Source organism: Ylistrum balloti, unplaced genomic scaffold (genome assembly GCF_031769215.1).
Source record: "Ylistrum balloti isolate Yb309-2 unplaced genomic scaffold, AGI_CSIRO_Ybal_v1 Utg371544, whole genome shotgun sequence".
Taxonomy (NCBI): domain Eukaryota; kingdom Metazoa; phylum Mollusca; class Bivalvia; order Pectinida; family Pectinidae; genus Ylistrum; species Ylistrum balloti.
Genome location: NW_026782795.1, coordinates 1 through 11796, shown reverse-complemented (window position 1 = coordinate 11796; position 11796 = coordinate 1). Strand labels below are relative to the sequence as shown.

General features: G+C 35.4%; 1 protein-coding gene across 2 annotated transcripts; it reads left to right on the top strand.

The window, feature by feature from the left end:
* Positions 1-1281: 1281 nt before the first annotated feature.
* On the top strand, positions 1282-11790 carry LOC132562908 (uncharacterized). 2 transcript variants are annotated; one of them, XM_060227685.1, is made up of 13 exons: positions 1282-1541; positions 2474-2597; positions 3135-3233; positions 4818-4883; positions 5184-5249; positions 6077-6168; positions 7011-7108; positions 7731-7921; positions 8367-8441; positions 8739-8858; positions 9260-9391; positions 11065-11195; positions 11644-11790. In XM_060227685.1, exons 1-13 carry the CDS (start codon positions 1429-1431, stop codon positions 11774-11776), a joined length of 1440 nt encoding a protein of 479 aa, XP_060083668.1. In that variant the 5' UTR covers positions 1282-1428; the 3' UTR covers positions 11777-11790. The 2 variants fall into 2 exon arrangements, with proteins under 2 accessions (XP_060083668.1, XP_060083669.1); XM_060227686.1 differs by having other exon boundaries at positions 11166-11195; positions 11644-11719.
* The last annotated feature ends 6 nt before the right edge of the window (positions 11791-11796 follow it).

The window sequence follows — 11796 nt, the reverse complement described above, 5'->3', positions numbered from 1 at the left end:
CAAACGACTTCTTCTCAATAACCGAAAGACCCATGGTAATGCAATTTGATAAGTGTCATGCGATACCGTGGAATGAAATTAAGGGTTCCCAAGTTTCTTTAAATGACTTATCTTCGCCACTTACAAGGTCACACATGCTAAGAACTTCAAACTTCTTCTCAATAACCGAAATAAGCCATGGGTCGTGATATTTGGCCAGTATCAAACGATGCTGGGTAAAGGGGCTTCCAAGTTTATTAAAATGAATAACATCGTGTGACCCACTTTCAGGATAAAAAAATAATTACCTTGAGACACTTCAAAATCTTCCTCTTTTCAATCACCAATAAGCCGATGGTAATGGAATTTGTGTAATAGCTGTAGAAGAGATATCGCCTGTTGACCAAACGGACCTAATGTTAACTTAGCTTGCCAAAACATCTTCTGCATCTGTATGTTTACAATGTATAATCCTTACGGACATGTAATGCATGAGAGGTGTGGTGTGGTGGGGGTTTGGAGGGGGAGTTGCAGGTTACTTGTTGTTGGCTGGAGATTACTGACTATAGCCTTGAAGGTCTAAGTTGTGACACTGAGTGCACGGTTTTCTTGTTAAGCAGGTACAGGCGATAGTGGCACGGGGAAGAACGAGTTCTTAGATTCTTCCGTCCTTGTTTCTAGAATTGTGGTTACAAGGTTACAAGTTTCGTTTTTCTTTTGTTTTGCTATAGGCGAAACCGCTGAAATCTTTCGGGCACATTTTTGTCGATACCTTTCAGGTGTCATGTTTGATGAAAGCAGTGATGGTAAATTATTTTGTAATTATTAAATTATTATAAACACAATTGGATGTATCAAACTATACATGTAACAAGTATTTATGTTCATGAAAAGTCATAAGCCTTTGTACTTCACAATTTATTTGTAAAAAAATGACGACAAAGTCGCGAATGAAATAAAGAATGAAAGTTTCACATTTCAAATCTATCCCCATATTAGTTTTAAGAGATTTTGCAGCTGCTAGTTCGTTTCACACTTCAAATCTGTCCCCACATCAGTTTTAGACCGTGGAAAAATACAATGTAGGAGACCGCAAAATTCCACAAAATTAATAGAATCAGTACTGTATCGCCGGGCAATAAGCAGCTTGCAACAAATATATTATCTACATCCTAGAATACAAATAGAAAATAGTCACACCGGGGTATGTAACGTTTGTATAAAAGTTACTTTCAGTTTCGAAACGAGGCTTCTTTATTACCGCCTCGTTTTCAAATCGAAAGGAGGCGGGACAACCACGGTCATTTACTAGGCTAAGAGATAATCGGTAATCAGATCACGCACAAAGTAGCCGACCCATCGTGCATCTCTGCAATATCGAAATTTAAGTATACAGGACATATGTTACTGGTATAATACGATTGTTTTGTGACGCTAGTGATCTGCGTGATGGGAACATATCCACTTGTGATCAAGCTAGAGGGAGTGGACGTCTACCCAGCTCGGACAGAGGGACTCCCAAATGTGTTCAATACTCCAAATTTCACCCTCGTCAAACCAAAGTATCTATTTTCATTATCATTGTAATGTATGTATATCGACGATTGGCTTCGTAAACCATTTCGAGAGAAATGTGGTGGAACCATCTGTTTTATCCCGAATTTCCATGGCTCCTACACCAGATTTTAGGCATTTTGATCATGGTAATACACCACAGACTTTAAGTCCGTGGTAATGTCACATATATCTGATCCATCAATCAAAATGTTTAATATCTAAAGCTTATGAATGTCCGGATTAAACATAAGCTACAGCTGAAATGAAGGCTATAAATAGACACTCTTGTCCCATGACATTTTGAATCTTATCTCTCCACCACCCTAAGTGCACATACCCAGTACTTGATACTAGCTATAGCAAAAATGAGTAGACTGAGGGAAACAACAGCATTAGACTTAGTTTCACACTTCAAATCTATCCCCACATTAGTTTATATAGATTCTGCAGCTAATGGCCTATGGAGCTATAATTTACCTGTCATTTCCAGTGTATTTTCATTCTGTGGAAGAGGAAGGAAGGAGATGTATACAGTTGTATATTTACATGTTAAGCTGTCATTTTCAACTTCTCCCCAAGTTCCACCAGTGAGATTGAGCTCAAGCTTGCATGAAATGATCTTGAGATGGTCCTGACCATGTGTTGTTGTTTTTCAGGTGTGTCTTAAATCCAAGATGGCCACCCCTGCACACAACAGAACAGATCATAATCTTCACCATTGATGGAGCTCTGAAACCTCCAAAATTTATTAAATGTATTTAACGGTTGTCATATGTATCAATGGTCTATCATGTCAGACTGTTCTGTAAGTCACTGAATATTTTGTACTTCATTAATTACCAGCAAAAGTGTTGTTATTACATGTATATATCATTGATGCAGCAGAATTGATATTTGATATACAATGTACATTCAATTCTGACTTGTGTCTTTGTAGTTGGGTAGCTGATGATGTGGTTGCATTTTGTATTCTGTGTAACAACAAGTTTAACCAGCTCCGACGCAAACATCATTGTCGTCAGTGTGGACGAGTGTTGTGTGGCAAGTGCTGCAATGAAAAAGTGAGTCATATTTTTAAGGTTTGTGCTGGATAGCTAAAAGCTGAGAAAGTGTTATATGACCAAATGGAATTTGATTGTCTCAATTATTTTCATTCTTAATCATATGAAAAAAACTTGCTACTATTAATGTGTTGTTAAGAAAATGTACATATATGGACAAATTGCACCAACATTTATCATTATTTTTATGTCGAATTTTATCTCAAAACTATCCTGTTCATTAATATTTTTCTAAAGATTGGTATTAAATTTTTTTATTGAACACTGTCAGCTTTAACATCAAAAATATCTTGACATGGAATTTCTTTGTAAATGACATTTTTCTTTTTAAAGTCAACTAAATTGGAATAAGGAATTATGTCAAATTGGAAAAAGGGAGTTATGTCTTTATGTCTTGTAATGTTTTCTACTTTTCTGAGAAAAAGAGGATTTTTAATTTCCTTTTCCTATAACCAGTTTAGATAGTTCTTGCAATTAATTGTCTTTTATGGGCTACCGATCACATAAACTGGCATGTAAATTGTGTACACTTGACAGGTCCAGCTTCCACACATGGGAATTTCCCAACCAGAGCGAGTATGTGATTCCTGTCTACCTGTGGCAAATTTAGTCACTAAATCCAGATCAACATCATTGGTATGTGTAGTCTGTCACACATTCAGGTCATTTTTTGAAGGAATTGTTTTTGAATTTTCAATTTCATTTTCTATTTTTTCATTGTCCATCCATAAGCTCACCTGGCCCAAAGGGTCAAGTGAGGTTATGCATACCGCGGCCTCCGTCGTCCGTCATCCATCCCTCCGTCCTGTGTCTGTCAACTTTTCATTTAAACAACTTCTTCTGAAATACCGAAAGGCGTAGAGTTATCATATTTGGCTGGAAGGTTCCTTTGATGAGGCCCAACAAAGTTTGCAAAAAGAAATAATCTTGACCCTTATTCTAGGTCACAGAGGTCAAATGTGTTAAAACATTTAAACGACTTCTTCCAAAATACTGGAAGGCCTAGAATCATTATATATGGCTGGAAGGTTCCTTTGATAAAGCCCAACAAAGTTTGCGAAAAGAAATGACCCTGCCCTATATTCAACGTCACAGAGGTCAGATGTGTTAAAACATTTAAACGACTTCTTCCAAAATACCGGAAGGCCTAGAACCATTATATTTAGCTGGAAGGTTCCTTTGATGAAGCCCAACAAAGTTTGCAAAGAGAAATGACCTTGTCCCATATTCAAGGTCACAGAGGTCAAATGTGTTAAAACCTTTAAACGACTTCTTTCAAAATACTGGAAGGCCTAGAATCATTATATTTGGCTGGAAGGTTCCTTTGTTGAAGTTTCACAAAGTTTTCAAAAAAAAAAAACCTTGACCCATATTCAAGGTCACAGAGGTCAAATGTGTTAAAACGTTTAAATAATTTCTTCTGAAATATCGAAAAGCCTAGAATCAATATATTTGGCCAGTATGTTCCTTTTATGAAGTCCAAGAAAGTTTGTAAAAAGATATGACCTTGACCCATAGTCAAGGTCACAAGGGTCAAATGTGTTAAACATGTAACATATGCACAGATTTAGTACTGTTGGTCATAAAGATCCAGGTGAGCGATACAGGCCCTCTGGGCCTCTTGTTAGTTGTGCCTATAGATTATTATAAATGAGATTTATGAATCAGTGATTTTTGTGTCCATTATTGTAGTCATAAAAAAAGAACAAACTGCAGTATCTTTTCCAACTTCTGAGAAAATTTTTGTTTTATTTTCCAAATGGAATGTAGTGAACGGCTTCTGTTAAATTCATGTAAAAGAAACACTGTCAGAGGGTAGATTCTGAAAAGAAAATACCATGGAGGAGATAACTTTTTAAAAATCGAACACATAATTAGCATCATTTCATACTATTTTCTTAAGTAAGTCTAATATAAGTAAACAGGAAAATAAGTGATTTGATAAGTCTATATGGACACTATCCCAGGGGTTTTCATTTATTAAATGGATTTTTACTTCATTTTATATGAAAAAATGAATACAGAAGCAGGAACTCAAGTGTGATGTAGTATAATGGAAAGTTTGGATGGAAATCAGGATTATCATTTTTTTTTTTTTTCATTATTTTTTTTATTATTTTATCTGCCTGAAATTTTTCTGAAGATCTGGAAAACAAAAGTACAAGAATCAGGCCTTTTAATTATGTGTACTTCCTTGTTATCTGTTGACCATGTTTTCAGCAACACCAGATAAAGGCTGCTGAGGGTTTAGTTAAACAGCTGATAGAGCCTCATGGTTTATGCAGAGTAAGTAACTTTTAATGTTGGATATGTCTCAGAATTCAATCTTTATACTAAAGTAAGTCATCCATTTTGTAATTTTGATTAATCTCTAACACATACAAGCCAATGCACTTGATGTCTCCAGCATGAGTTACCATATGTCACCTCCCCAGCCCACATTCAGTGTGTAAATGAATTTTGATGTCTGTACAGTTTAACGTTTTGGTTAGTTTTTATAGATTGTGATATTGCCATTTCTTTAAATGAAAGAGAAACTGAAGAATAATTGGTTTCTTACTATTGTAAAACTTGACATTTCTACAGGTAGTGGAACTCGGAGGTTTACAGACTTTGGTGGCTCTAGGGAGGATTGATAATTATATACTCGCGGTAGGTACCATGATATGTCAGAAACACCCGTCTGTTTTATGTGGAAGTCACTTCAGTATAGTTACCTGTTTACCAGTTTTATCCTGCAATAAACCCTTAAGTCTGAGGTCAAGCCAGCCAGATTTTTTTGTTTTATGAGGAAAAAAGCTGCAGCTTATAGACTGGAAAATACGGTACAGTTAAGTAGAACTATAAACCGATGGCATTGTATTGTCCTGTGATAAGCTCACCTCTGACTTTTGTCAAAGAAAATGCGCTGGTTCCATTGGCAGAAGCAAACCATGTAATATACACACATAATGACATCTTTCCAAATGTCTTTGTTACAGATCACAGACCAGAGAGCATATTATAATTACAACTGACATCCCCCTTCATGTCCATACACACATCAATTATGGAGTTTCCATGGAATAATCATACTAAACTTCATACCATTTGGTTTTGGTACAAATGACATTTTCAGGTTCAAAGGTCAATGTCACTATTACTTTGAGTAGGCAATTGGTTTCCATACAATAAAATATTGGAACACTTTCAGTTGGTATTCATAGACATGGACAGTGGAAATTTAACAATAGAGCTAAACTGAAACATATCGGTGTTTCATCAGGATATAAGTATGTAGAAAAAATTGTTTGGTTACAGTATTGTTTGGTAAAACTTGTCTTATTTTAACATTGTCTCAAGTCTATATTTATGGTATTTCACTTACTTATTAACACTACCAAATTTTGACACCCTGGCGGATTAAGTCTATTTTGTTGTTGGATACCACAAGGCTCCACTATAACTGACCATGTCTGACCCCTATTTTCTGTGTACAGAAGTGTGTTATGAACGGCCTACACCAGTTGTCTATGCACCACCCTTTACATAAAATATTGGTGGAAATTGGTGTTGTCTGCTCAATCTGCAAGTAAGTGTTTCGCTTCTCATGGCATTAATGTCTGAAAGTTAATGAGGCAGCATCGTTTCATTAAAGGAATGATCTGATCAGACTGCTAATTACATCAAAACTTACTTCTAACCAATATGTTTTTAACACATCCTTGACAATAAATGCTAAAGATATTCTAGCATAAGAAAAGAAAACTTATAGACATTTTATTGACAAATTCTCTGCTTTGGTGTTTCCAGGAAAGAATGAAAAAGTGAACAAAATTACGCTTTGCAATGAAATGCGAGAGAAAACAATAAGCTATTCCCCGATTTTTTGTGAAAAAAGCATGCTTTTTGTTTCAGATTTAGGTAAAGACATGGCAATTTGAATCATAAAAAAAACCAGGCTCAGCAATACTGAACTATGAAACAACATATTTGAACTAGTCTCTCTCATGACTTGATAAGGATTATGATAACATGAACAAGAAATCCAGTTTCTCTGACAGTTGTACAAAAATAATGTTATTATATAGAAATCAAGAGTTGGACCTTCTCCCTCCTGAATAGGGAAAGTGTTGACTCTAAGATGTCATGCAGATGATGTTACTGCTAAAAGCAAAGTATACATGTGTTTCTCCTTCATGTGAGTGTAATGCAAAATGTGAGTGTACCCAAAAATGTGAGTGTATCACAAAGTGCTTCTTGTATCCAAGATGCAGAATATTCGATCAGGAATAGGCATATTGTAGGATAAATATGCTATGGATATCAAGATTTTTCTTTAAAAAGGATTACAGTTTAAGTAGTCTCTCTTTCAATGATACAAAAACTCTTGTGTCCAATATTACTGTTACCAGTACATCCTTTCTTTTTCAGTATATTGATGCGTTCCACGAGTGAAAATGAACAGATGAAGTTAGATGGCATTAGTGCTCTCATGATTTTCTGTAAATCACCAGATTTGAGGGCTAAGGGTAAGATTATATATTTATATCAAATCAAACTTAACTCACTCTAGACTTGTCTAACTCTACAAAACTAACTAATGAAAAGTTATGGCGTCACCTGCCCGACTAAATCATAAATATAAATTCTTCTTCATCTATTAAGATAGAAAGAATTTGAACAAATTTGGTCTGGGTCATTTTTAACTTTGTGTAAGCAGAAAGTATAGTCTCTATGAAGACAGAGGGATGGAACGCATTAAATTAGATAAAGATAGATTAGTGATTCTTTTTTTCTTTCCAATAAAGTACTTTTGGCTGTTGACCAGTTTGATCTGGAGCTTCTGTTTGTAGCCAGGAATCAGTTTTGTTTAGGTTAGGGGAATTGTTAACTAATAAAAGTCCAACTTTTTCTGTTTGGAAAAAAAATTTGTTTTATTTTGTGTGAATAAAGGTTCAAAGGCAATTTGGAGCACATTGAATGTATGGTGACTACTTTCAGTGACAAAATATACTGGAAACCGTCCTTTTTGTGGATTTGGTCGTCTCTCCACACAACGGTGACTGCATGGGGATCACCAGTAACCTACATGTTGCTACCTTTGTTATTTCAGTGTCAGTTACATTCACTCAAGATTTACTGTTTTAACAGTTGTAAAAGATGGTGTACTGGACCCTGTACTGAAGTTGTGTGCCCCTGGCAACAGTTACACCGTAGCACTCCTGGCGGTCAGTACACTGTCTATGATAGCGGAGAACCAGAACACCCATTCGAGTATCATGGGCAGTGAGCACAACGTTCTGTATAATATTTTGTGCCTCACAGCGTCCAGTGATGAACAGGTTAGTTTATCACCATGGTAACTGCTTAGTAATGAGCTAGCACTCAAAGAAAACCGGTACATTATTTTCTTTATTCTCTGATTACTACTTTGTCTACAATTTGTGAATTTTGTGTTAGCCTGGTAAAATATTCCCTCTTGAAGACAGATTCATGGAGAAAAGTTATGTGTTTGTAATACTAACCATTTTGTAGACAAGGGGGAAAATGGAAATTGAGTGCATAAAAGCATTTGATACGCTATACATACACTGGTCGTGATAGTATATCATTTTGCTTGATCACTGACCATTCTTCATGGTGACAAGAAGAATTTTGTGCTATACAGGATAAAACATGTCTACATCAGTAACACATCCAGCATGTTCTTTTCGTTGAAAATTTATTCTATGTGAGGAAGGAAGAAGTAGAAATGTAGTCACTTTAATGTTTTGTTTCTATATTTAGATGCAGGAAGTATCACTTAAAGTCCTGTCATTTCTGTCACTGGGCTCAAACTTTCACATACACAGGATAATACAGGTATGGAAGCCCATGAGGGCAACACATAACTTCTGGGCTCAATATTGGTCTTGCATGAAAAAAAATACTTTGAACATTTTTTGCATTTCTACCAAAATTGCATTTGATGTGGATAGTCTTATTATAGCCTTATAATCAGACACAGGTTTATCAAGAATAGAACCAATTTCATTGAAAGGTATGCTATTGCAGTAAAACAAACAGAAATGTTTATAAATAGGATGTGTTTATATTATTTTGTGGTGCTCAGCTGGTTTACTGATACAATGTAGCCACATTTGAACTTACATTGAACAGGAGGATTTTACCTCAGGAAGGAGTTTAATGAAAGTCATCAAAAGCCAACCCCATAATGACCAAGTGTTAGTTAATTGTGCTTGTCTTATTGGTAACCTAGCAACCAATGCAGAAGACCAGGTAGGTAATTTTGAGGAAAATAAGAAGTTCTGTTGTCTTTAGGAAAATAACTTTTGTAGAAACAACTCAGAATTTTACAGTAAAATTTTTCCCAACATATTCACACTCATTTTTTTATGCCCCCTACCAGTATAGGTCTGAGGAGGGGTGGGGGAGAAGTGTTGGCATATAGTGTTACCAATGTCTGTCTGATATCTCTGCAAATTCCTTAAGCTTCTGGTTTTTCTTTTATTCACGTCATCAATAGAAAAAGTCCTCAGAAAGTCACATGAAAATACCATGGACTTACACTGAAACTTTCAGAACTTCAGAACTTTTCAAACTGCAAATTTGATTTAAGAATTACAAAGTTAGGTTTATTTATCAAGATTTTTAAATATTGAACAATCCTTGTATTGTAGGGAGGCTTACAGGAGTTGATGAAATGTTTGTGTGAGGTGTTGAAATCAGACATCAAAAACAGAGAACTACTCGCACAACTGGCACGAGGAATCGCAAACTTCGCTAAATTTGAGCAAAATGCAGATAGTTTGGTAATTCCAAATGTAGTCTTCAAATTTATGTTGTTATCTGTTATGTATAATAATGATCTTGATTACACTTCAGATATAATGGGCTATATTAGGGATGTAAAGATATACCAGTATATATTAATACTCAAAAGTAATGTATTAGGGTACAAAAACAACTGTATTTCACAATATATATCACTTTTTTAGCATTTAATATGAATTTCTTAAAAATTCTTAATACCAATAAGTAAAAACTGCATCTAAACTTGAACTGGTTCTGCATGTTTTTTTCAGCTTAGACTCTGGCAAAGATGAAGCATTCTATCTTTCAACTTTGAAAGATGATATATTGCGATACATACCCGGTATTGTGATACAGTCTCGGTGCATCACAATATAGCCCTAGTTCATATTGATACATATTGTGATACAGTCTCGGTGCAGTCTCGGTGCATCACTATATAGCTCTAGTTTATATTGATACATATTGTGTTATAGTCTCGGTGCAGTCTCAGTGCATCACCCTATAGCCCTAGTTTATATTGATACATATTGTGATACAGTCTCAGTACATCACTATATAGCCCTAGTTTATATTGATACATATTGTGTTATAGTCTCGGTGCATCACTATATAACCCTAGTTTATATTGATACATATTGTGATACAGTCTCGGTGCAGTCTCAGTGCATCACTATATAGCCCTAGTTTATATTGATACATATTGTGACACTGTCTCAGTACATCACTATATAGCCCTAGTTTATATTGATACATATTGTGACACTGTCTCAGTACATCACTCTATAGCCCTAGTTTATATTGATACATATTGTGATACAGTCTCGGTGCAGTCTCGGTGCATCACTATATAGCCCTAGTTTATATTGATACATATTGTGATACAGTCTCGGTGCAGTCTCAGTGCATCACCCTATAGCCCTAGTTTATATTGATACATATTGTGACACTGTCTCAGTACATCACTCTATAGCCCTAGTTTATATTGATACATATTGTGACACTGTCTCAGTACATCACTCTATAGCCCTAGTTTATATTGATACATATTGTGACACTGTCTCAGTACATCACTATATAGCCCTAGTTTATATTGATACATATTGTGACACTGTCTCAGTACATCACTCTATAGCCCTAGTTTATATTGTATGATATAAATTGTTTGTTGGTGCTCTTTTTGTTGTATACCTGAGACATCATTACAAAAGTAACATTTCTCATGGCTTTCATATAATACATAATTCTTTAAGATGATGTCTTGTTTATTGTATTTTGTTTTATGTTTGTGGTTTGTCTGTAGCCATGAAAGCACAAATGTTTCTACCATGAACCCATGGTCAATGTCTGGAGGGGGTCAGTGGGTATGAAGCTATATGAGCCTGTCCACCTGTCCTTCTGTCTGTCTATCTGTCTGTGGATTGTCTTCTGAATAAAACCTTTCAAGCAATTTTGATGAAACATAGTTTACTTAATTTCGTTTTTCATTTTCATTCCAATTATTTTCCTTTGAGTTCTGTCCATTTTAGTCAGAAATATTCTTGCATGAAAATATGAAATCAGAATATAGGTCTAAACAGCAAACTTCTACTTCCAAAAGGATTAAACAAGCTAGTTTTAGAGGATGTAGACGATATATAATGTCTTCAGTTTTATATTTCTTTTGCAACAGATGAAGTACCTCACACTTATTGTGTTTAAATGTCTCAAATCAAGTCACCATGTTTCAAAAATGCATGGGATTAGAGTGACTCTACATTTGTTGTCTCACAGGCCCAAAACTACCACTGAGGAACTTACCAGGTAAGAATTTCTGAGTATGAAGTGTCTCCTTTTATCAAGTGTTCTCCTTTTATCAAGTTTTCTCCCTTGACAGCCAGTTTTCTACCATTGCATGTTTAATTCTTTTATTATCAAAACAATAAAATCTGAGATATCTCAATATTGCTTCTCCAACCTGGTAAAATTGATTAAATCAGAAATGACATCCTCTTGACTAAACTGGTCCAATACTTAGAAGGCAGTTGTCTTCCCTCAGCAGATTTATGTATGTCATCCTGTAAAAGACACCAAACACTCAGATAAGATATTAAATCTTTCTATCTCAGTATCTCAGTATCATATTGATGAACTTATATTTATTTATCAATCAACAACCTTGTAATCAGCACACTCATATCTGTTACTTTTCAGTAGAATCACAAGAGAAATTTATATGTTTGCAGTCATGATATGTTGTTATTTTTTGAAGGAATGGAGCGGATGCACTGCTGGAAGGCATTGCTAGACTGCCTGGTTTGACCCAGGCTGTACAAGCCTCCCTACTGGCTGATGCTCCTGAAAAATCTGCATGTATCCCGATGTCTAAAACTGGCCACTACTGACCAATACGATGAACAATGCT